Source organism: Centrocercus urophasianus, unplaced genomic scaffold (genome assembly GCF_019232065.1).
Source record: "Centrocercus urophasianus isolate 14NV4802_14NV808 unplaced genomic scaffold, USGS_Curo_1.0 seq_18, whole genome shotgun sequence".
Classification (NCBI taxonomy): domain Eukaryota; kingdom Metazoa; phylum Chordata; class Aves; order Galliformes; family Phasianidae; genus Centrocercus; species Centrocercus urophasianus.
In genome coordinates, this window is record NW_024884733.1 from 5,664,221 (window position 1) to 5,689,438 (window position 25,218).

General features: G+C 45.9%; 2 protein-coding genes across 18 annotated transcripts in view; both read left to right on the plus strand.

Annotated features, from left to right (window-relative positions):
- Nucleotides 1-6,310: 6,310 nt before the first annotated feature.
- LOC122160517 (dimethylaniline monooxygenase [N-oxide-forming] 2-like) lies at nt 6,311-12,522 on the plus strand. 4 transcript variants are annotated; one of them, XM_042819075.1, is made up of 10 exons: nt 6,546-7,227; nt 7,322-7,379; nt 7,890-8,027; nt 8,096-8,284; nt 8,621-8,783; nt 9,138-9,283; nt 9,983-10,182; nt 10,594-10,946; nt 11,138-11,207; nt 11,864-12,522. In XM_042819075.1, the coding sequence occupies exons 1-10, from the start codon at nt 6,896-6,898 to the stop codon at nt 12,234-12,236; spliced, it is 2,022 nt and encodes a 673-aa protein (XP_042675009.1). In that variant the 5' UTR covers nt 6,546-6,895; the 3' UTR covers nt 12,237-12,522. The 4 variants fall into 4 exon arrangements, with proteins under 4 accessions (XP_042675013.1, XP_042675009.1, XP_042675012.1 ...); XM_042819079.1 differs by lacking the exons at nt 6,546-7,227; nt 7,322-7,379 and adding an exon at nt 6,311-6,524; XM_042819078.1 differs by lacking the exon at nt 7,322-7,379 and having other exon boundaries at nt 7,140-7,227.
- Nucleotides 12,523-12,908: 386 nt separating this feature from the next.
- The window catches only part of PRRC2C (proline rich coiled-coil 2C), a 69,179-nt gene continuing 56,869 nt past the window's right edge, over nt 12,909-25,218 (plus strand). For all 14 annotated transcript variants that reach the window (XM_042818986.1, XM_042818998.1, XM_042818991.1 and 11 more), the window contains exon 1: nt 12,909-12,984. The gene's annotated coding sequence lies outside the window, so the exon portion shown is untranslated. The remainder of the gene's footprint in view (nt 12,985-25,218) is intronic.

Sequence of the window (25,218 nt, forward strand, 5' to 3'; positions counted from 1 at the left end):
ATGGGCACAAAACTTCACTCTAGGGTGGAGCCTGGTATAAAACATCTGAATGCACTCTTGATGAGCAAAAAGATGGACTGGTGGTTTCGTGGTGAGGACCATGGCCATGTCCCACTTTCTAGGTGATTCTGAGTGCAGGGTATAGCGTAGCTGATCCCTGGTCAGAAGAGATGAGTCTTGGCTTCAGTCTTCCCAGACCTGTTATTTACTCTCTGCTAGGTTTGCTCATAGCAAACAGATTTAAAAGCCTGTGCCCAGACAGGTCTGAAGTCCAGCAGGCTCAGCCTGGCTTATCCTTGTCTGGTTCAAAGGCTTTCGAGATGCAACCAGCAACAGTTTTTGTGTGTCTCCTGCTGTAGGTTGGGTGGATTTCCCCCTCAGTACATTGGGTGAGGTGAGGTTATGCCTTGAGAGCCTGCATAAAAACTGAGGGAAAGAGGCTGATGTAAGGAGGAGGTGGATGGGGCTGGGAGCTGGGCGGAGAGTTGCAGGAGGGCTGGGAGATGGGGAACAGCATCTCAGGGGGCAGATGGCGTGTCTGGAGCTGGACAGGCTGTAGAAGTCTGCAGCAGGAATACCTTGTGCTGGTGGGCCCAACCTCAGGTACCTCCTATGATTCTGCCCTGAAGCTGCAGAAAGCAACCCTACAACTGGGTGATATTCCTTTCAGACAAATTGAAAAAAAAAACCACCAAAAACCAAGCCTGTGGGAAACTTCCAGCAAGGGTGAGAACTGCACTTTACAAGGAAGCTCAGCAAAGTCAGCATTATTTTAGCAAATGAAGACGTGGGGTGGCCAGACTGAGGATTCTACTATCCTAGGTGGGATAGTACTTGGGTCAAAACAACCTCAGGAGAAGGCATTGCCAGCTCACCTCTGGTGCTGTTTCCAGATCCACTTTGTATACAAGAAACCGGAGGTCCCATGCTCTTTTCTTCCTAACATGCAGTGCAGCCCTATGGCACTAGAACCACATGTGAGCACCCCGCATCTCCTCCAGCCAATTAGCAAGCAAAGCCTTGAGCTCCTCTATCAATTTAAGGAAGCTGACCTTTAAACTGATGGAGAGGTGATATTGCAAAATGTCTTTGAATCTCTCCAAATGCGGTTAGCTGATAGCCTGGCTCTGCTATGGAAATTTGCAACAGGCTGCCATGGGAGGTGGTGAGATCGCTGTCCCTGGAGGTGCTCAAGAACTGTGGAGGTGTGGCCCTGAGGGATGTGGGCAGTGGACATGGTGGAACTGGGTTGGGGTTGGAAGAGGTGTTAGAGGTCTTTTCCAATCACAGTGGTTCTATGACTCGAGTGCACAGAGAGCAGCAGGTTGACTAACGTTCAGGTTTTTGTCCTTTCCCAGAACTTCATTCTGGGAATCAACACAACAGGTTAGATGGGGTTGGGGCTGAGGTGGTGCAAGAGCTCATCCCTGTAGGATGGGGAGCATTGCTGTGTCTCTATGTCACAGTTTGGGAATGTCAAGCACAGCATACCTGTGCTTGAGGTGCTCTTGAAGTACTTGTAGGAATTGAAAGTATTTAAACACCTAGCTCAGGAGGAGGGTCAGTGTTTATAGAATGTGACCAACTGTGTTGACAGAATTCTTAAAAACACTTTAGGACTGTGGTAGAGGTAGGAAGGTGCTTTGTGGTTGGGGTCTGCTTTGTGTCCTGGTACAAGGCCATGGTGAACAAGGGAGAGAGCATGCATCCACCAGGTCTGATCTTGTGAAGATTTTTAAGTCATCACCTGATGGAAACATTTCACTGTGCAGATAGAAACCTCCAAACCCAAGAAGCTAAGGGCAGCCTCTTTTCTGCCTCCACTGACACAATGGGAGGCAGCAGGTTTAACGAGGACAATGGCTTCACCATGACAAAGTCCACAGCCTGCACACGTGGAAAACATAGAACTTCTTATTAAACCAGGTTAAATTTTGCCAGGTGTGTTGGAGTAAAGCACTTGTCCTCACAAGCCCATGCCTGCCCTGGCACATCCCTTGGGTCTCTTCTCTGGCATCTCTTGTGAGAGCTCAAGGTACTAAACATACCTGGTTTTGATAAGAAGAAACAAAAATGTGCTGCTGGTGTTTGCTGCCGCTTGCTTTGGGGTCTTCTTCACTGCTCTCAGCACAGAGTAAATAGGAAAGCAGCCCCTCCTGCTTGGGATAGTGGGTTTTGTTGTTTGTGTTTTTAGCAGGAAAGTTGCGTTTTGATCCCAGGGACATCCCTCCTGCCTCAATGCACAAGTAATTCAGCAAAATTTTTCAGGGCCAAAATCCAGCTCTAAAAAATAGGGGCATGTTGCTACCAGCAGCTGCACACAGCCTCCTCTGTCCCCACCACTCCTGCAGCCTCCCCACCCTGGGCAATAGGGGAATGGGATTTCATCCTCCTGCTTGGTGCTGGGAAGCATCTAAAATGCCTCGATGAGAGAACAAGAAGCCTGTATAGGATGGTTTGGTTTCTCCTGGCCTTCTCCTTTCAGTATGCAAGCCTGGACAGTGATGTCCCACTGACAGAAAGCAGCTGAAAATCCAGGCTGAGGAATCCAGGGAACAAGAAGTATGTGAACAACATGTTTTCCCTTGTGGATTCGCAATGTTCTCTTGCAAAGTCCTAGCAAACACTTCTGCAGGTGCAAGATCTTGAATGGGTGGGAGAGGGGCAGGGCAGAAACACTCATAGTCTCTTCTTAAACCATAGCTGTCCTAAAGTCACAGTCCTGCATGACCTCTGTGTACCCACACACCCATCTACAGGGGTTTAATGTTTTCTTTTCTAGTCTCTCTTAAATACATTAAGTAGCTGCATCCCAAGCCACTCTATCTCCCTAATCTCCATGATAATTCACCCCTGGGAGATGTCTGCATGATGCTACTTGTTACATTGATATTTTGGAGAGTATTTCCACTTTTTTGTGCCTTTAGGACCTTGCTGTGCTGGTGGCTACTTCACCTTCTCCAAGTTTGCTGGGCACCACCACCCAAACAAGCTTGGGATGCCTCTGGATCATACCAGTCCTTCCTACCACCACAATCCCTTTGACCATTATCCATGGTGGTCACCACCGCCCAGGTGGCCTGGTGCCAGATCCCAGGTGCCACAGCAAACCCAGGTTATGTAACCACTATGAGTGCAGCCAGTCCCACAGTAGCACCATGTGTTCCCTATAAATTGAGGTGGGGCTGCTTCACCTGCAGCAGTGAGTGTGCTGTTGGGAGGTAAGGGGATAGCTAGAAATATCCATGGCTCCCTAGTGTTTTGAGCCCTTCTGAGCAGTGAGTTGAACACTTTGCTTCCCCCCATTGTTTTTGGGGTTAGCTGCTATAGGGAAAGGATGGGAGCAGGGCAGTTCTTGCCATGGGGCAAGCAGGGGCATGGAGTCCTGGGTGTTATCTCTGGCTTCTCTTCTATAGAGTAGGGAATGAAAAGCTATGCATAGCTGAAATGTTTGTCATGCAAGTTAACTCCTGACATGCAAGGCAGGAGGAAAAAAAAAAAAAAAAAAAGTAGTGAATAAATAAACTGCCTATGCTTGTAGTTTTTTTCTATAACTTGACAAAGTCAAGTTTTCATTTAGAACTTGGAAAGCCAAGAGTTTTGAAGTTCTTACTGAAAGCTGAAATTGTTCATAGGAAATGCAGTGTTACAAAGGAATTTGTCCAAACCTGCTTTTTTGCTGAAAGCTACTTGCTGTTGACTATTTGTCCCCCTGTGTGCCACTGTCTCCCCAAAGCACCACTGTCCCCCAGCAGCTAGAAGCATGTCCTAGAGTGGAGGAGCTGGTGCCACTTGGCCAGTGTGCCACTAGGCTGGTGACCATGCTGAGATCAAACTGTGGCTTGCAGCAATCCTGCAGCCATCCATTTGTCTGTCTTGAACTTCCCCAGCGGGAAGGCTTTGGGAGGCAGAAGCAAAGCATCTCTAAAGCTGCAGCGGTACCAAAGCTGGTGGCGTCTGTTCTGGGGGCAGCAGACAGGATGCATGGGCTTGGAGCAGTCATGTATGTTTGACAATGTTTTTCTAAGAAAGGAAGTGGCAGAGCTCCAAAGATTAGGCACAAATATTTGCAAGGCTAATAAAGAGGGGTAGTTCAAACATGATTGCAAGAAAAATTGGCAGTGGTTTGTCCCTGAGCTGCAGATTCATAAAGAGAGTTTCCAGGGCAACTGCAGGGCTCTATGAGCAGCCTGGCTGGCACGCAGAAAGGGGGTGGATTTCTTTATTGAGGAGAAAAAAAAAGGAGAGAGAGAAGATTAAATGGCTTTAAATGTTCGTCTAGTTTGTAAATTAAGAGTCCAGGTAAAGGGAATGAAAGGTTTGTCTGCTGTGCAGAGATGTGAAAGATCTCAGTTTGGGAGGGAAACACCAATTCTGTGTATGAGGGATGGAGGGCTGGGCCTCCCTGAGTCTCCACTGGCCATCAATTGCAGCTCTTTTCTCTTGCCACCTGGATTGTTCCTGCAGAACTTGTCCCTGTAGAAGTAACAGGTGCTCAAGTAATTAAGGCTGGTACTTTCCTAGCCAGCAGTACAGACAGCCCAGTAGATTTAAGGGGAATCTTGTCCTTGTGGTTGGCGTGGGCAATTCGGGACAGAACATCAGGGTGGAGGTCAGCTGTGTGGCCATGGAGGCACCACCACCAATGGGGAAAATGAAATACGATGTTCTCAAATTGTACCAGTGGAGGTTCAGGTTGGATATTAGGAAAAACTTCTTTTTGGAAAGGGTGTTTGGGCACAGGAATGGGCTGCCAAGGGAAGAGGTGTGATCACCATCCCTGGAGATATTCAAGAACTGTGAGGTGTGGTACTGAGGGAAGGCCAGTGGGCACGCTGGAGGCAGGTTGGGGTTGGACTCAGCGATCTCAGTGGTCTTTTCAAACCATAATGATTCTGTTCTGGAGATATTGTTGAAGGACAACTCAATTGTCTTCCACGACTGCTCTGAAGAGGAGCTCGTTGATAATGTAGCCTTCTACACTGGCTCTCCTGTACTAAAATGCTTTCAGGCTGGGCACATCTTGCCTCTCAAATATTTCAGAGCACAGAGATGAATACAGAAATTCAGGTGTGTATATGTGAGTCTTGAAGGAACTCTGGAGGATCCATCTCGGCAGGACTTGGTGCTTCTTTAAGGATAGGTGATTTGTCCCCAGTGAACACCAGAGGAGAGGAAAAGGTGGAGGTGAATTCATCTCAGCATGCTTTGGCAGGACGAGCATTGCTGAGCTAAATACAAGTAATGAGACTTCCCTGTCCCCCTGGGCAAAGGCTTCCCCCATTTACTATTGCAGAATGAGACCATGCATCCCTCCCCCTTAGAAGTTAAATCCCCCAAGATGCTCTCATCTGTTTCCCTTCTGTCAGCTGCCTCCACATTCTGTGATGGAGAAGGAATAAAAGAGAAGATGATAGAGAGAAGCATGTGCTGCTCCCTGCATCTATAGCAGAGGCTGGAAACTATAAATGCCTGCATCCAGCCACTTATTTATTTGCTTGTGCTTAGCTGATATAACCTGTGGTTTGACACTGATATTTTGCGTGTTGAGGGTGGGAATGTATTGATTCCAGGTAGCTGAGACTGAAGCTTGCTTGGGGAGCTGGGGAATTTGCCATGATCCTGAGACAAAATGGCAGAGAAATTAATGGTAATACATGCAAATTAATTCAGCAGAATTAAAAGAAAAAAAAGCTGTACACACAAATTATCTCACCTCTCAGCACAGAGATCTGAGTCACAGTGAACTGCTGTCTGAAGGCCTCAGCAAGGGGCTTGGAGGCTGCCAAGAGGTCAAATCAAAGGCTGAGTATTACTGGGAAATTAATGGGGCAAGATTGAGTGTGTTATATTAATCTGTGCTTCACCTGGATCGCTAAAGGAAGAAAGATGTAGAAAAGCAAAACAGAGGATGGATATGAATCAGAATAATTACTATCTAACAGAACTGTGCAATGTGGTTATTTTATATATTGTATATATTATGTATTACAGTATGTTTTATATATTTATATATTGCGGTGGGAGAAGCTGTGCATTCTGCTGGGCAGGTGAGCTGGAAGCAAACTTCTGAGTCACTGTGCCTTCCTGCAGAATACAGTGGAAATGAGTTTGAGAGGAAGCTAGAGGGTGCTGCTGCCTTTCTCACATAGCACGTGATGTCTCTGGGGAGAGCAAAGGCAAAACTAGTTAAAAATAAACTTTTAAAAAAAAACAAAAAACGAAACACCACAACCAAATAAGAACAAAAATCCTATTTTAATAAGATCATTTGGAAAAGGTACACCAGGGTGCAGAGGAAGCTCAGGTGCAACTCGTGGGTGACTGCTGCATGTGAGGAAGGTGTACCAGAGCCAGGATCACTCTGCATAAGCTGTGGTAGGCAGGATTTGGGCAAAGAAGCCGCCTCCCCAGTGCCTTTCCTAAGAGTGATCCAATTGTTGGGACACAACAGCAGTGCAGACGCAGAGCATCTGACCTCCATTTCCTCTGCCAACCCAGACTCATTCCTCCAACTCATTAAGGTTTGAGCTGTCCTTTGACAAAATCCTCAAAATTGACTGTAGGGTGTACGTGGAAAACCTTGCCCCTTTTATTGGCACCAAGTCTAATATACTGCTTCTGACCAACCCTGTCTGTCCTTCTCCTTCCTTGGCCCCTGCATCTCCTACTGGTGACAGCAGTGGGGCACGTGGGGATGTCTTCACTCATTGAGACAGCACCTTGCAGCCAACCAAGGCATGTGGCCCCAGCACCTCCTCCAGTGACAGTGGGTGACCTCCATTTGTGGAGATTTTATGTGCAGCATTCAGTAGTCCATACCCCCCCAAGCCAGCAGGCAGGCACAGGGAGCCTGGTGGCCCATTGCCCCAGGGGTGCCCAGTGATGGGGCAGGATGCAGGGGTCCTCAGGCACAGACATGACACCAGTGTCATGGGTGGGAGTCCCTGCAAGAAAGCATGCTGCCTTGGGGATTAAGGTCCATGTCTTTGCTGTGCATGCATTCAAGCACCGGCAGTGGAGTGAGCATGGGTATAAAGGTCAGTGGTGCAGCAGTCCTGTGAGCAGGGCCAGGCAGAATTCCACTTCGCCCTTAAATCCATGCTTGGAGAAGCTCCAAGAGAAGAGAAGGAGAAAAGGCACAGTGAAAGTTTGCTCTGAATTCCTTTCTGGCTGCGTTTTGTGCGTTGTTGAGACAGCTGGCCAGCAGGACTGGTATTGGGGCGGGTGAGTTTGGGGGCTTTATGGAGATGGAGTGGTGACTGGCTTAAAGGCACACTCACTTTGCTATATGGGGTTTGCACCTGTTCCTGTGGCACAGAGAGCTGCAGCTGGACGAGAGCATCTGTGGGCGTATTCGAGTTCCTTGCTTCTCCCAGGTGATTTTCTCTGGATTTCTGCACTATTTTCCAGCTCCTATTTAAGTTAACTTAATCTTCGACTGTAAAATTGTTTGAAAGCAAGTTATAAATGAATCTTTCTTGAGACTGCAGGAGAAATGCTAGTTATCTAGTCAGAGTTTGCACAGATTCATTCTTTTCATTTCTCTGATTATGCTGGTTTCAGCGTAGCTCAGTTTACACAGCTGAGCTTGCACTTCCTCCACTGAGCCCTGCCCCGCCTGGCTTTCTCGCCTTGCATGTTTTGTAATGCAAGCAGCACTTTCACAACACTGCGCTACTTCTGAATCGCTGCTCCATGCCCCCATCCCATCAGGCATCGTGGAAGTTTTTTTTTCTAAAGCCTTTTTCTTTCCTACTTAATGAAAATTACATACAAAAGCACAAAAACAAGCCATGGGGGTGGGAGGAAAAGTGCTGTGTTTTTGCTGATTCTGCACTCCTCGTTTCCTTGTCGGTCACTCTCTGTGCTCCCCTCGCTGCCAACAGGACACCATGGTGCACCGAGTGGCTGTCATCGGGGCAGGGATCAGCGGGCTGGTGGCCACCAAGTGCTGCCTGGATGAGGGTTTGGAGCCCACCTGCTTTGAGAGAAGCGAGGACATCGGGGGGCTGTGGCGCTTTGCAGTGAGTGAGCTCTGCCTGGTTTTCTCCTTCCGCTGTGCTCCCACAACAGCCCTGCTCGTTTCTCACAGGACAATGCAGACTGCGGGAGGCTCAGCGTGTACCGCTCCATCATCAGCAATACCTCCAAGGAGATGTCCTGCTTCAGTGACTTCCCCTTCCCGGAGGATTTCCCCTCTTTCCTTCCTCACAGCCTCTTCTTGGAGTATTTCCGCATGTACGCTCGGCACTTCCAGCTCCTGAGGCACATCCGCTTCAAGGTGAGCTGGGACCAAAAGCAGGACGGCCTGAGGGGCTGCAGGAGCTGCCATCACATGGGTGGGACGGGACAATGACTGGTGCGAAGTCCACAAGCTCTGCACGCTCTGGGCATCCTCAATGCAGCCTTTTTGGCTCTATCTTTTAAGTGAGGATGCTTGAGCATGGACTGCCTTGTGCCCCCCATGCTGTGCCCCATGCAGGGGGAAGGTGTAGGTTTATTTTTGCAGTTCATACCTGAAAGGTACCCGAAGGCCCAGCAGCCCCAGCCCTTTGTGAACAGCACCTTTCTGAAACACAGCACAGTCTCTGATCCTTGCATTATTGGGCTTTTCAAGACAACAGTTATCAGTGTGAGGAAGCGCCCGGATTTTGCCACCTCAGGCCAGTGGGATGTGATCACTGAGACAGAGGGCATCCAGGAGTCGCACATCTTTGATGCTGTCATGGTCTGCGCAGGAATCTTTCAGAAGCCCCACCTGCCATTGGCTTCTTTCCCAGGTGAGTCCTGCCTCTGCAGTGGGGTGGGCTGGGGTTGTTCCTCTGCTCCACAAGGCTCACCAGCCAGGGCACCTGTGACCCTTGCCCCGTGAAAATGGATGCGAGCCTATCCAGAAATGGATAAACCACCTCATGAAGATGCAACAGTGCTGTTCCATGAGGATTTTCTGAGCAGGACCATGACAAGGTTACTCAGAAAGGTGGGAGAAGGTGAAAGCATCGCCACTACTGGTGGAGCTGAGAGTTCTGTGGGCTTTGCAGCACTGGGCTTGGCTGCAAAGCAGCATGACCGGGTTTGGCATCAAGTCGGTGCAAATCTGTGGTGATAGGAGATGTTCCTCACCCTCTGCACAGGTATTGAGACCCGCTTCAGAGGTCAGTACTTTCACAGCCTGGAATACAGAGATGCAGCTGCTTTCCAGGGAAAGCGGGTCCTCGTGATTGGACTTGGGAACACTGCCTGTGATATTGCTGTGGATATGAGTCATGTTGCTGCAAAGGTACAGCATCACGGTGGGTGGGAGATGGGACAAGCAGGAGGGAGGTTAAAACCAGAGTTTCTCTCAAAGCCAAGGTTAGCAAGACCCACCACAGGGACACGTTTCCCTTTCCTTTGCGTGGTTCTTGACAAACCGCTTCCTGGCGTTAGGCACTTGCCTTCCCTTCAACCACTCACTCTCTGAGCGAGGCTTCATCACTGCTTTTCCACTTTACTGACACACAGCCAAGCTCTTCCTGTTCCCATATACCTCCCCAAAACTTTCTACAAGCACACAGAAGATGCTAAAGCACCTTCTTGAACAGAAATATGAGACTGCTGCACCGCTGTTAGTAGCTATGTTGCACACCTTTGATTTCTTCTCTCTGTCCATCTTGCAAGTACAGCTCTATCTTCACCTCTCAGTACCCACAGAAACTCACAGTTTTGCTCCCCAAGCATTTCCTCTCACTTGCCCATTGGGTTTCTCAACAAACAAGCCTTAAATTGAGGCCAATTGAATGAGCTTTGCAATTTCTGGAGAATTTGGACTATCTGGGAACTTTGCAAAAGCCCGCCATGAACTGGTTGGTTCATCTGGACACCAGATGCCTTCATTGGGACCTTGCTCACAAGCACAGGAGTTGGGATTTGCTACGTCAGGCAAAAATGGAAGTCAGGCTTCTGGGCACGAGGCCCTCAGGCCTGCCTTCTCTGCCAGGTATTTCTCAGTGCCAGGAGCACCACGTGGGTGTTCAGCCGGGTGGCAAACGATGGCTTACCCTGGGACATGCTCAACACCACGCGCTTTAATCACTTTCTTGAATGGCTTCTCCCATCAGCCATCATGAAAAGGATCAAGATTTGGAAGATGAATTCATGGTTTAACCATGAGATCTACGGCTTGGCTTCTGCTAAAAGGTGGTTGTTCTGGTTTTGTTTTGTTTTGTTTTGGTTTTTTTTGTTAGAATGTATTTTTTAATAGTGTGAAATCATCTTTCATTTCAAAGGATATTTGCAGAATAGCAAACCATCAGAGAGGATTATTTTTTCCATTGATAATGCATTTAGTATGGCTTCACACTCTTGGTGCCTGTTTACAGTCCTGTTGGGTTCTGGGAACTCAATGTTGTCCAGGTCCTAGTATCAACTCCACCCCACATCAGGGTGTTTTGCAATGGTTAATCAAGCCACAGGGGGCAGAGATCCAAACCCGAGGCACACAACCCTCACATCCCTCGCAAGCACCGCTTTCTTAGGAAAGGCCACAAAAGACATATTGCGTCTCCCTTGGATGCTAACATTTCTCTCCTTTTTTTTTCCATGCGAAAGTTCCAATTTTAAATTCATTATCAATGAAGAGCTGCCATTTTGCATGCTCTCTGGAACCATTGTGCTGAAATCAAATGTGAAGGAGTTCACTGAAACTTCAGCCATTTTTGAAGATGGAACAACTGAAGAGAACATCGATGTGGTGATCTTTGCCACAGGCTACAATTTTTCATTTTCCTTTCTTGAAGAGTCAATTTGCAACCAACTCAAAAGTAATCATACCCTATATAAATGTGTCTTCCCACCCCAGCTGGAAAGACCAACGCTAGCTGTCATCGGTTTGATCCAGCTGACTGGCTCCGTGATGGTGGGAGCAGAAATCCAGGCTCGCTGGGTGACAGGAGTCTTTGCAGGTGAGAGAGAGACTGCAGGGATAGGGGAGGTGCTGAGGAGGGAGGACAGGTCACCTTGCTGCTCTTGGGACCATGCTGGGCATCACCACATGCTTTTGGTGAAGGTGCTGGAGCATCAAATGGGAAGAATGACTACTAACTGCTCTGCTCATAGGTCTGTACATGACTTCTGGTCTCTTTACTCTTCTCAGGCGCATGCAAACTCCCTCCCAGCAGCAAGATGATGGCTGAAGTCTTGAAAAAACAGCTGCCAGTCAAAAGGTGTGTGATGCTCCTCTACTTGGGCTCATAGAGTGTGCATAGTGTGATATGCCTTTGCTCTTCATAAGCAAATCAAGCTGAGAAAAGTTGGACCTTTCTCTTGCCAAACCCTTTCTGCCGATCCATGCTGAGCTCTGGGATGAAGCAAACCCTCAGTGATGTGGGGAGGAAGCAGCACAGCACCCATAACCTGCAGGTCCCTCTGTGGGTCCTGCACAACCCACCCTCTCTCACAGCACCTCTGCGTGGAGCTTTGTTTTCCTCTAGACAGAGGGTGCCATCTCGTGGCTTCTCCCTCCCCAGTCTAGGAAACGGGCAGCGTGGGCTGAAGGCCACATCCCATCCCCAAAGCCCACTGGAGCTTAGGGGCAGTTTCCTAGCTCAGGCCACTCTGTGGGTTGTGTTTCAGAGACCACAAGCAGGTTATGGAGACAGAGCCTCTTCCTTGTGCTAGGCCAGCTGCTGATAACCCTGCATAAAGGTTCTTTGGGTGCTTTTAGGTCCCTTCATGTCACCCTACAGCAGGGCAGCCTGAGGGAGCTCAGCCAGCTTGTGTTCCTTGCAACATGGTGGCTTTTGTGAGCCCAGAGCAGTGACCCAAGGTGGGAACATAACATGTTATTTGATTTTCTGTATTGATTTTATGCCCATGGAAGGGATGTGCCTGAGAAGCAGAACTTGAAGTTGAATTTCATTAGTTACACCAGTGAGATTGCTTCGTGTGCCGGTGTGAAGCCCAGCGTGCTGCGGCTGCTCCTGACCGACCCTCGGCTGGCCCTGGCTGTCTTCTTCGGGCCCTGCACATCCTACCAGTACCGCCTGATGGGACGGGGGCAGTGGAGCGGGGCTAGGGCTGCCATCTTGACACAGTGGCAGAGGGTCTTGAAACCTTTGAGAACTCGGGTGTTGGAGGACAGCGCCTCCTCACACTCCTGGCGCTGGCTGGGCCTCCTCGCCCTGCCTACAGCACTGGTGGTAGGGCTCCTCCTCTCCAAATATCCCAAGCTGGGGTGGGCTCCCCGGGCATGACTTACGTTCTAGAAGAGACCCTACGAAGACGCTGCCGTGCCGTGCCAACAGGGAGGTGTCTGTGGGTCCAGTGTGTGTGGGATCTCACCCAGTGTGGGTGGCATCTCTGTCCCTATCTGTGGTTGAAATGCAGCAGGACAAGACTGTGGGGAGGTTTGGGATGAGGCCGAATGGCACGGGCCTCCTCAGCACTGCGGATTTGGGAACAGCAGTTGTGTTCATACGGAAACTTCTGGGAGGGGCTAGCCGGAAATAAACCTCAGCGAGCTTCTAACGGTGCTACGCATGATGGGAGTCCACGTTTTTAGTAATGCGTTGACTAATCGGCGATGGGGGTTGGGGAAAGGCGAGGGGGACTCACAGCTTTGGGCCACGGCCCGGCGCCAGCCCACCCCGCACAGACAAGGGCTCGGGAGAGCAGGGGGCACGCGAGCCACGCCTCCCGCTGGGGGAAGCCGCCACTTCCGACCGCTAGGGGGCGCTCGCGGGCTCCGCGCGCCTCCCGGACTGCGGCACGGCGTGGGGTCACGTGAGCGGCAGTGCGAGGGGTGGCGCGCGCGCGCGGCGCGGTGAGGTCAGACGTCGTTGGCGCCGGCTTGGCCGCCCGCCATCTTGGCCCCTGTGTGGAAGCGGCTGAGGCGCGGCGTCGCGGCGCCGGGAGCGGCAGCGGCCTCGCCGAATCCGGGAGCCCCGGGGAACGCGGGGTGGGGGGGAGGCCGGAACGCCGGCCCGCCGCGCTGCGCGCCAGGTGAGAGCGACTGCTTCCCTTCTCCCGCGGCTCCTCGCCGGCCGGCGATGAGGAACCGGCGCCGGGAGGAGCGGGAGAGCGGCCTGCGCCGCATGGCCTCGGGCGGGGGCGGCTTCCGGCCGGCCTGGCGGCGGTGTTGAGCGGCCTGGCGGGGAGTGGGGTGCGCGCGGGGCCGCGGCCGGGTGGAGGAAGGAGAGAGAGCGGGAAGGAAGGAGGGAAGAAGGGAGGCGGCAGGGCGCCCGGGCCTGTGGCGGGCCGGGCTGCTGGGCCGCAACGCAGCGCATCGCCGTCTGCGGCCGGCCGCGCCCCGCAGCGGGCACGGCGCCGGGCCTCGCCCCACGGCTGGGCTACGGGGGCCGCTTCCCGATCCACGGCTCCCCGTTTCTCATCCTTCTTCCCCATTTCCCACCCCTTTCTCAATTTCTGCCTTCGGTTCTATTCCCTCCCTTTCTCTCTAAACATCTCTGTCCCTCTCTAGGGAGATCCCCGGCGTTCGTGTTCTCTTTGTGGCACTGATTCTTCCTCCCGAGATCCCCCGGGGGGAGTTTTTTTTTTTTTCCTGCTGCACGCTGGGCTGTGCGGCTTGATTTTCTAACTCTGAAATGTCCATCCACAGTTCTGGAGATGCACAGTAAAAGGCTGCTGCTGCTGCTGGGTTATTTCTCTTAGATGTGAGTGAAGCACCTTTAGGAAAGGTATTGTGGCTTCTGCTCTCAGGAATGAGGTTTGTAGGAGTGGGGTGGAGAGGGCTGGGAGGGGGCTTAGCGATTAAATCATGGTGTGAGATGACATGGCTAAAATTCAGGTAGGTGGTCTGCAATGGGAGCCATCACATATAGATACAGATTGAAATTTTGGGGCTAGTTTCCAGCTCAGGCCCTCTTTATGGAGGAATCAGAGCATGCATGAGAGCCTGGTGCTGGGAGTTGTAGTGAATGCTGTGTGGTTTCTTTCCCTTTTGTGTCTTGGGCATGCATTTTGTAAGCATGTCCCTTTGTAAAAGGTCTTGAACCCTTTCTCATTGGGAAAGGGCTGTTTTTTGTTATCATTCTTTGGTTACTGGAGTCAACTGAGTGTAGTAGTAGAAATAAGGATTATTTCAAGCAGAAGGAGTGTTGTTTATTCTTCAATCGATTTGTTTCTTGTGCTGTGGGATATCAGGCCTACTCATTGTCTAGCCTTAAGAGCTGTGCTTGGACAAGAAACTGCATTTTAATGGGGGAGGAAATGGGACGTGATCTCATCTGTCCATCTGGAAGAAACGAAAGGATGGCCTTATAATACTGAGGGCCAGGAGATGAACGGTTCTCAAATTCCTTTGAATCATAAAACCCAGAGAATTTTTCTTCATAATTAATATTGGGACCCTTCCCCAGGGTCTTCCCTGGGACTAAAGAACCTTTAAGTTTTGAGAGCTCTTTGGACTTAGAGTTCAATGGAGAGGTGTTTTGTCTCTCAGTATTGGGCTCAGCGTGTGAGGTTATGGCTGCTGTGATGCAGGTGTGTTAATAAAAGGTGGCCATGTGAGCTGAATTGGGAAGTGGCATAGGCCAGTGTTTGTGTACAGCCACCAGGACTGGTTCTTGTCACCTGGAACACCACCGTACTATATATGTATTTTCTACATTAGGCCTTGCTTTGGTAAGTATTAGCTTGTAAAATGTGTGTAATCTTGGCTAGTCTTCTTCTGCAGATATTTTATGAATATCAACCTGTAGTTTCTTTACTTTTGTTTAGATTTAGTAACTGGAGCCCTAATTTTTTGTAGAAAAGCCTTTACAAATTGTTGCATCTGTTTACATCTGTAACTTCCTTATTGCTGGAATCCTTGTTTGATGGTACAGATTTATGGAATGCACTTTCTTTAGGTCTGTCTTTCTCAAATCCTCTAGGCTACCAGGGAAGGTTAAATGACCCACAAAGAAGAGGGAAAAGATGGTGCTTTCATCAAAAGATGAGAGAGCTCTCATTCAGGTTTTGTTCTTGTCTGAATGGATTTCTTAGATTAATAAAATGAAAGAATGTAAGGCAAAGCAGTGGATGTGTTGGTGGGGTTGACTTGTGCCAGGTGTCCTGGGTTACACAAAGTGCAAGCCCCTTAGTCTGACGTATTTGCCTAGTCAGCTGTGGGAGTGATGGGAAAGTGGAGAGAGGGTGGAGAACAGCCTAAATATGGTGATGTGGATAAGAGGCTTAGATGTGGAAACAGAAAGGAAAAGATAGCTCTCACAGGAGGATTAAACCCATGCACCGTGTACTCTTGCAGAGGAACAAACCCTTGTATAGTGCATTTTGGATATTTTTGGATAGCGATAGGACAAGGGGGTATGGTTTTAAACTGAGACAAGGGAGGTTTAGATTAGATATTAGGAGGAAGTTTTGCACGCAGAGGGTGGTGATGCACTGGAACAGGTTGCCCAAGGAGGTTGTGGATGCTCTGTCCCTGGAGGCATTCAAGGATGTGGCTCTGGGCAGCCTGGTCTGGTGGTTGGCAACCCTGTGTATAGCAGGAGGTTGAAACTACATGTTCATTGTGGTCCTTTTCAGCCCAGGGCATTCTATGATTCATTGGAGGTGGGAGTGAGGAAGACAGATGTTCCTGTAGTTATTGAAGGAAGAATGGGGCAGAGGCCAATTGTAGTAATGGAGGACATGAAGGGGGAAGAAAACCTCCGCCCTGAAAATGCAGCACCTTTCCACTAGTTGGGGATGGATGCTGGGCCTGTAATGACGGGACCACAAGTGGTATTTTACTGGTAGAACCAGTTGTTCATCTTCCGTAGTGAATTTTTTCTTCGCTCAGTTTCATGCCCTCGTTTGTGGGTTGTTGGTGGGTGGTTTTTTTTTTCTTTTTTTCAGGACTGGGTTTCACAAAACCTTGTGGAAACTTTCCATGGGTGAAAGCAGGTGTAAAAAGAAATGCTGAGATTGGTGTGAGGAGGCTGGGGAGATAATATACAGTGTGCTCGTGTTTGTGAAATGCAGATGGGGTGGACAGAAGTCTTGGAAAAAGAAATGCATAAAGAGCAGAGGAAGATGAAGTCCTAATAAAAATCAGATGAAGACAGCTTTTATGTCTAGGAAGAACAGGCTAACAGAAATAGACTGTTTTTATTACAAATACCTCAGCCATTACATAACATTCTAACTAAACAGTAATGAACTAGACTATTACAGATTGCACTGTATTAGAGTGAGAAGCTTTGTATCATCGTATTGTTTTCCTGTATCTGATAACATCTTGATTAATGATTAAATTAGAGTGCAGAATTGCATTGTGTATCTTCTGTCTCAAGTATGATAGTGGTAACTTTTAACTATGTGTTTTTGAAGATAACTTGAGCTATGTTTTCAGAGATTTGCAATGCCAGAGACAGAAATTACTGCATTTTACATTTGGGTACATCAGCTGTGAAAGTATTGGACCACCTGGTGTTGGGTAGCTGAGAGAAGATGATCTTAAATATCTCTTTAATGCAGTGTACAACTGACTTCTCAGTGACAGAGCAGATTTACTCCATGTTTAGGTAGCTGGGATGTAAGTTGTAGCTCAGCATGCTCTGAGCAACCAAATGGATTTCTATAGTAAAACTGCAGTGGCTAGGTTGCCCATTTTTGCCACTGTTTGCTTCTGTTAGCAAACATCAAACTTCTCTGCTTAGAAAAGCAACCAGTTTCAGGCTGTCCTCATTCAATCACACAGGCAATTTCAGTTTATTTTTAGTATTAATGTTTCTGTAAGCACATGACCTTCATATTTCCCGATTTTTAGCTTGTAAGCTTTTAAAATTATAGATGTGCATTTAAACAGTATGTGCATACACATGGCTTCTTATTTTCAAATGAGACATTTGTAAGCTGTCTTTCTTTTTTCACCTTATTTAACTGCTTTCAATCTTCAGCCGAGGTGTCTGCAGGAGAGTCTTCATCTTTCCAGAAGAGTAACTTTGTTTCAGAAGCCAGTGGTATTTCTCTCAGCTTAAGACTTGATAAGATACAGGACTTGGGTGTTTCTTCCTTTTCAAAGTAACCATCTATCCCACTGAGAGACCTTGCTGTCTGGGGATCAGTGCACTGATGCTTTCATTTGGCTAAAACTAAATTTCTGTGTTTGCAGGTCTTGTTTTATAATACTGTTAAAAACAGCTTGTGCTTCCTTTGCAAGTGTATCAGAATGTGTGTTTGTGTGTACATCAAAAATATTCTGCAGTAACAAATTTTCTTTTGCAAATAAGAATAAATACTCTGCAGGAAGAATGCATTCTATGAAGAGAAGCTTGCCTTTTTCTCATGGTATGGCTATGTGATTAATTTACTGGATTCACCTTGGTTAGAAAATGTTTTTTATGCCATGTATCAAGCAGGGACAAAACTTTGTAGTATGCACTTAGCTGTGGATTCATCATAGTTTTTTAACTGTGGTTTTGACAGTGTACTGAGATTTCTTGACTGCTTTTGAAAGCAGAGCATCAAGGGATTGTGTCCGTTGTTTTTGGTAAACAAAGAACCAAGAGAAGCTGAAAATATTTGGCTTAATCTGGTGTAATTGGACAGATGAAAGTTAACTTTCATACTTAAATCAATTCTGTAATGATGAAAGTCCTATACATAAATTAGGTATGCTGATAAGACTTTTCTAATATTTTCTAATTTAGCTCATCATTTTTATTTTTCAGTAATGAATGTGGTCTAAAGCAGAGAGCTGAAGCTGACCCTTAATTAAGCAGCATTGTCCAGTCATTGGTGTGATTTTCACAGTTGCTTCTCTTACATAACGAGCACTGCTTTAGATACAGGATGGAGATGGTTTCTGCTTAAAGAAATTAGCGTGTCGTCAGCAACCACCACATAAGCAGAGATGATGGGCATAAGAGGCTGCATGGTAATGAACTGGACCGGCCCAAGGCTTGTGAAGGAGCAGATTCTACCTTTCTATGCACAGGAGTAAAGTTCTTTATTGGTGATGGAGAGTGGTAATCTGTGAGCATTTGGCATCCCTGACTCTGGCTGTCACAGTGGGAACTTGTCTTACACTGTCTTAAAGACAAGTAAGATGTAACATTTCCTAATACAGGGGAGAGATTGTGGTTTTAGCTATATAAATCAATTTAGAAGTATGGTGGGAATTACAGGCAGCACAGATTTGGAGTATTAAAGAAGGTGGGAATTTTTAAGGGTTGTGACAAGAAGCTTAAGACAGGTTTACTGACTAGAGTAACTGTTACTGAACTGTTTTTCATCATGTTAAGGATGTACAGAGCTCTGTATAAAATTTTATGTTCTGCAGATTCCTACTGTTAATGAGTTTCCTTCCATCTTGAGGTTGCCATCTTCAGTAACAAAGGTACTTGAGAATGTGAAGGGAAAGATGTTGGAATTAGTAGCTAGAGAAGAGAAATTCATTTTGGCACATGTATTCTAGTGAGAAATAAAAATGGTCAAGATTTAGCCCCACTGTAGTTCTTGTGCACTTATAAAATATTCTGCAAGAGTTCATGACCAGAATACTTTGCCTGAACACTGTTTCAAAGCATCTTATTGATTTCTGAAGTAAGGAGCCTTAAATGTAATGATCTGTTACTTAAAATTGATTTGTGGATGGAGACACTGAAAAAATGTTTTGCTTAAAAACTGGCAAATTTTTACTTATTTTCAGCTGGTGTCAGGGAGTTTTAAAGGTGTTGAGAGAAATAAATTCACTGCTGCAAGTGAACTGTGGTTCCTTGAGAGGAACACTGAAACTGAAAAGTGTTTCTTCCTCTATAGAAAAATTTTAATTGTTACAGTTGGACTTGGAAACTGTATCAAAGGGGGAAGAAACTGACATCTGGAAAAAAAGATTTTTAGTCTGGATTATCCACAGCAAGGAACAACTTGGCTTTACTTTTGTATTTTATCTATCCTGCCCTATTCTGCTGTCTATTCAGTGAGTGGGAAGGGTAGGAAATATGTAGGAGGTCTCATTCAGCTTTTAGAAATCACCACAAAGATTTTCTCATTTGAACCTAGGCAATAGTTGAGGCATACTGGAGAGGCAAAAGTGCCACGGGTTTAAATGGCGTTGATTCAGAGTCTGTAAGAAAGCACGGGGTGCTTGCAGTAAGAGCGTTAGATCGAAGGGAGAAGATGAAGTAGTAGAGAGATGGGTGACTTAAAAGGGCTTCTACTTCCACTCATTTAGGTGGAAGTTTAGAGAATCTGGTCTGTTGTCACGTACCTATTGAGATTATGTTTCACCAGCATCCTAAAAGGAGATATTTTGCACCTGACACAGTGGCTGACTTAAGGAGCTGACCCCTTGTGCAGCCCGGCTCTTGTTTCAGGTAACTTATGCCAGCTGGGCGTCTGCACAGGAACGCATCCTGCATGCTGTTAAGTCTACATCTGGAGTCAGAGCTGCTGAAGTGCAGCTGGAACAAAACCATGCCTTGCTTCCTGTGTGCGTTTAGAAATGTGAAGGAATCCAGTGACGTGTAGAGTACTTGTTCGTACCTTTTTACTGTAGGGTGCAGGCAGATTTTTTAAATTATTCTTGCAAATGGATCCTCAAACCCACCAATATCACCGGTTTTGCTTAATCTTTGTGGTTTTCCATACATTGAAATTTAAGCAGAGTGGGGCTGAGCATCTGAGTGCTTTCAGCACTCGTTTGAATAATCACAGGGATGGCTGTCTATCATCAGCAGCATTGCTTCTCCAGCAGATCAGACGTGGGCTTCCCCTTTGTTCCTCTGTTATCAGACATGCTGTTCTCAGCAAGCAGAACAGTGCTGCTTGGGGTGCCACTGAGAAGGAGACTCCCCATGTTGCCTTTGCTATGCCTCAGGACAATGGGCATGCCAGGAGTTCTGCCTTCCCAGGCTTCTGCTGGATGCTGTGCTGTAGTTGAGCAAGAAACAAAGTGGTACTTGTGACAGCATGTTAAGTGCTGTTGTAATTTAACAGACCGTTGTGATCTTAAACATTAACAGATGCCTTTACAGAAAGCAGCTGTGGTCAGAATAAACTGACATGGGTTAGTTTGTGAGAAGCCTAGTGTACAGTTTAACTTTCTTTTTCAATTAAAAATAACTGATAGGTGAGACAGGTTGTGTTCATTCTCTTTATTGAGTGAAACTTGCTGCCTGCTTAACTACTACTTGAGTGCTGTTCTTTAATAGCAGGTATATGGATCGTTTCTGCAAGAATTTGTCTTATTTTGTTCACTTATCTTTTTCTCATATAGTCAGCAAATTAGTTCAAGGGCTTTGAAGTATTCTCATTCTTCTTAAATAATGGAAATTTCTTTAATAAACTCTTGAAAATCTTGAAAATAAAAATCTTATTTGGCATCTATGAGTTGAAAAGCTAGTTGGGTGAAAGCGCTCGCATTGTTCGGTTCCCAGAAGTAATGAGAATGCATCTCATTATGATATTCTCCTTAATTGTATAGAAGCAGGTCTTACATTTTTTTTTTTTCCTGGTCCTGGCTCCCTTCCAGCACTTCAGAAGCCCTGCTGCAATTAAAAATTTACAATTTGAAAAAGTTCCTTAGCAAACTGCGTGAAACTGTGGAAGCAGAAATATGTCTCACAAAAAACGTGCTCTAACACTTAGTGGCAGAGAAAGATTTGTGAAGGTTAGTCAGGCTAATTAGGAGCGCAGTAGCTTGCCTTAAAGTGGAACATAAAAGAGATTTTGGATCTTAGATTTACAGAAACGTACACTCTTCGTTAGAATATATTTGGTAATCCTGCAGAGCATTTAGATTATTCTAATTTATGTTTGAGGTTTATCAGAAAGAGGCAAGAATAGCTTAGTGGTGTTAGTGCCTGAGCTGCATGCTGTGCTAGTTCTGACTTACGTGTGGCACGCGCTGTCAGTCTTCGCTGGAATCTCTTGAAATAACCTTCTGGCAAGAGAAGCTGCTTAAATGTACTTTGGTAATTTGAAAAAGTGGTACTTGTAGGAGAACTGGTATTAATGCAGTACTTACTAATCGTTGTCATTTTTACTTGAGTTGTGCTGCTGATATTGCTTGAGTGGGGAAACAGGAAGGTGTGATTGGAAGTCTAAGAGTAGAATTTTTGGAAAAAATGTAGGTCCTGATTTTGTAGCCTTTGTCATTATTTAATTTCAAGTAAGTGTAAGAATTACCTTTGCTGCGTTTAGAAGTTCTGGAAATAGTTTTGGACGTGACAAGAGTGAGAGCTTTGGAGTTCTGAGTTTATCCTCTATTTGGGTTGAGGATGTGACATTTATTTATTTATTTATGTGATATTGTTGATGTGGTACTTGAACTCACTTTAAAAAAAAAAAAAATTGTAGATGTGTCTTTAAAATAGAAATCTATTTTTTTTTCCTATATAGAGAATTTAAATAGATCAGCACGTAGACCAGAAAGAGTGAGAACTTCAGTGGAGAGACAGAGGAGTGTTAGTCTGAGAAGATGTTTCCTTGCTGGTTTTAAACCACCCATACTGCTGCTGGTGAGCAGGGCTTTGTGCTCCAGGGTCCCCTCTCTGCCTGTTGCTTGGGAGCATCAATTGCTCTCTTAGGAGTCCCATTCTTTGGGGATTTTGCTGCTGCCTTCTTCCTTGTGGTGTTTGTTCTCTGCCAAGTGGCAATGCTACCTCCCAGCAGCCTGCTTTTTCCTTAGGAGCTACAAAGTGTAAGTTGCTGGCTGCTGGTGTGTTTCGGGAATGGGAACAGGGAAACACTAAGAAGTTACTGGACAGTCTGAGCTAGTTTGATTCATAGGGTGAGATCTGAAGTCTTCATTCTGTTCATGTAAGAACTCACTTCCTATTATGGTCAGTAGAAATTAGATGTCTAAAGGTATTTGGAAGATCATGGCTTTCATGTGAAATTTAAGCAGAAATTTAATTTTATATTAGTATTAAATCTTCTGGAGTACTGTGTCCAGATCTGGAGCCACCAGTACAAGAAAGACAGAGAGCTGTTGGAGAGGGTCCAGAGGAGGGCCACAAAGATGATCAGGGGACTGGAGCAGCTCCCCTGCAAAGACAGGCTGAGCTGGGCTTGTTCAGCCTGGAGAAAAGAAGGCTGCAGGGTGACCTCATTGCAGCCTTTCAGTACCTAAAGGGAGCCTAGAAACAAGGGGAGTCAACTCTTTGAAAGGGCAGATAACTGCAGGATGAGGGGAAATGGTTTTAAGTTGAAGGAGGGGAGATTTAGATTGAATGTCAGGGGGAAGTTCTTTACCATGACAGTGGTGAGGTGCTGGAACAGCTGCCCAGAGAGGCTGGGGATGCCCCGTTCCTGGAGGTGTTCAAGGCCAGGTTGGATGGGGCCCTTGGCAGCCTGGTCTAGTATGAAATGAGGAGGTTGGTGCCCTGTGTGTGGTGGGGGGTTGGAGCTTCATGATCCTTGAGGTCCCTTCCAACTCTGGCCATTCTGTGATTCTGTATGTAGAATAGGTAAGATCTGAATAAATTTTTAGTGAGATGCTTAACTTCAGGATTTTGGTCATGAGAATGGTTGCATTCATTTTTGAGCACCTCTTCACATTATCTCCTTCCTTTTAGAAAGTATTGTGCTTATGAACAGCATCTTATATTAACACAGAAAAAAAGCGATGTAATTATTGAAAATACTGAAACCCAAAGGTAATAATATTGCTTTAAGTAATATTTAGATAGTGTTTGTTAAAATAATGAACAGCTTCATTCTTTGAATGTGCACAAAATTATCCTCAAACTAAACAAAATGAAAACCGTCCCTTTTCCTTTCTTTTCCCAGCTATCTTAAGCAGCTGTACTGGCACCGTTCTGCCCATGAGGGGGCAAGACCATGAACTCTCCATGCCCTGGGTAAAATTCAGAAGAAGAGTTCATGAAGAGTACAAGTATTATTAATTACCTTAGCTAAACAAAATAGCCAGGTGATACATGGAAATATTTGATGTGGCTCTGACAGTTTTATTAAGTGAGTTGTTCATGCACATACTGTTAAATATTTATTCAGATCTGTGAACAGAGACAGACTGGGAGTTTGCATGGCTGCCATCCTTTCTATCTTTGGCTTTTGACTCCAGCCAGCTCTCTTAACTCATTTTTCCTTTTGTTCTCGAGAATGCTCTGAAAAAAAGAAGTAGAAATAATTTTGTTTGAATCCCTTCTAGCCTTTCTCTGCTGCAGGATGTGTCCTGAAACTTTATTTTAAAAAGTGTTAGTCACTTCTGTTAGTGCCATCTTATATTTGAGAGAGCCTAATGAAAGTTCCCTTCATACTTGTGGCTTGTTGCAAGCTGTGCTGTTGTAAGGCCATGTTCAAGGTGACGCTGTTTCTCACAAGACTGTTCAACAAGCTGCCCTACAGTTTAAGGCTGCAGAAGTTTTGCTTGCTCTACAGATCTCTAGTTTGAACTAACATACGATTTGCAGAACACTTGGTTATTGCATGCAGTTTTTGTAAGTGGCTCATTTTGGTTTTCGTTGCTTGTTGTAGTAGCTCTGTTTTAAAATGTAGATCTTTGCCTCAAAACTGATGCAGGCATATTTGTGGATGCTCCTTTCTGGCGTCTGCAGACTGCATTTTTATAAGATGCATAAGATGGGGTGATGTCCTCAAGTGACTGTCTGCTGTCATGGACTGTTTTCCACCCAGCTCATAGCTTGTTTTGGTCTTTTTTTTTCTCCCCAAAACATTAATAGGCTTAGAAGGCAAGTAATTTGAAGCAAAGCCTGTTTGGTTTCAACTTCATCTTACAGAATGCTTTGGTTCTAAGGAGAACAACTCCTTGATTTTTCCATTTGAGGGTCATTTGCAGTACTTCTCTCCAGCGTGCCCGGTGCTTAGGAGATTGACCTGTGCTGCAGTTCTTCCTCAGAGGTGGTGGGTGCAGAAGAGATGGTATTTAAAGGCTTTTCTTTTGTACTTGGACACTAACCCTTGTGACCCTTATGTTGTGCACTCTTCAGGCTTGATTGAAAACCAGGGAGCCCAAAATCTAGATGTGTGGAAGAGAAGTGAGGATGGAATTATTCACCTGGCTTTCAAAGTACATAAAATTTAATCTGGATGTTCAAGAGTGGGTTGTAATGAGATCTACCCAGAACTCTCTGAAGGTCTGCAGAGCTGCTGTAGTAGTAGATAACAGATCTATGTAGTTTATCTGAAGCACATTAAATAGAAGCTTGAAAGTCCCTGAAATCCTTACAGTAATTTTCAGCCTGCTTAACAATGATCTACTTGACAGTGAATGCTGCTGCAAAATATCCTTTTTAAAAAAAAAATCCTGACCTCAGAGACTATTCTATTAGATGCTTTGATTTGACAGAGCGTTTTGCTACTCAGGTTATTAGGGAGGTTTTGTGGCTTATTTTCATGTCATTTCAAGCTGCCTGATGCTGAAGCTATAAGGAGTTCTTTGTTCTGGCCATTTATCCCACTATATTGCTGTTTTTTTTAATAGAAATTGCTCCTGCAAACTGTAGTCCCAGAATGATGCTTTGGGCACTAGAAAGTTGTAAGTATGAGGGCAGCAATAAGGTTTCTAGAGAATGTGTGGTGTTCATTAGCGTGTCGTATGTCAGAGAGGTGAAGTCGGTATGTTTAGTTGCAGTACCATTCATCATTTGTGTGCAACCTTCTTTTTGTGCAAAACCATATCATCAGTAATTACACAAGAGTGTTTATTTGTAAAATAATATGATCCTTTTACATAATATGCTATGGATAAGGCACAAGGAAAGCTTTCTTAGGTTCCTGGTTGCATGGAATCCAGCATGCTTTGTTGTCCTGTTTTGAATTGACTTTACTTTGCTCTACATGATGGTGGTGACTGTTTTTTAGGATAGCCTGTAAATATTCAAAACTTACTGTCTACTTGTGGATAATGCTTGGGTTTTACTCTTGTGAGGCAACTGCCTTGAAATGAAATGCTTTCTTTCTAGCTGAAGTTTCTGATGTCATGTTATCTGGGGAATCAAGTGCAGACCTTATTGAGATATCAGGAATGCTCTTTCAAAATTAGTAACACTGAATTTGGGAAATCTGCTTCTTAATATCCATTCAGCATATGGCAAGAAAGCTCTGTTGTTTTTTTTTTTCCATTGTATTTTTTTTTTTTTTTAGTTTCAAAACTTAGAAGAATCGCATTCTTCAGTGTGCCCAAAATAGAGCTATTCTGAAAAAGAAAGTGGAATTGAAGCAGATTCAAAATTTGTATGTGATGACAAATTTGTACGTGAGGCTTTTTGCTCCTTAAGCACTTTTTAGTGCGCTTAAAAT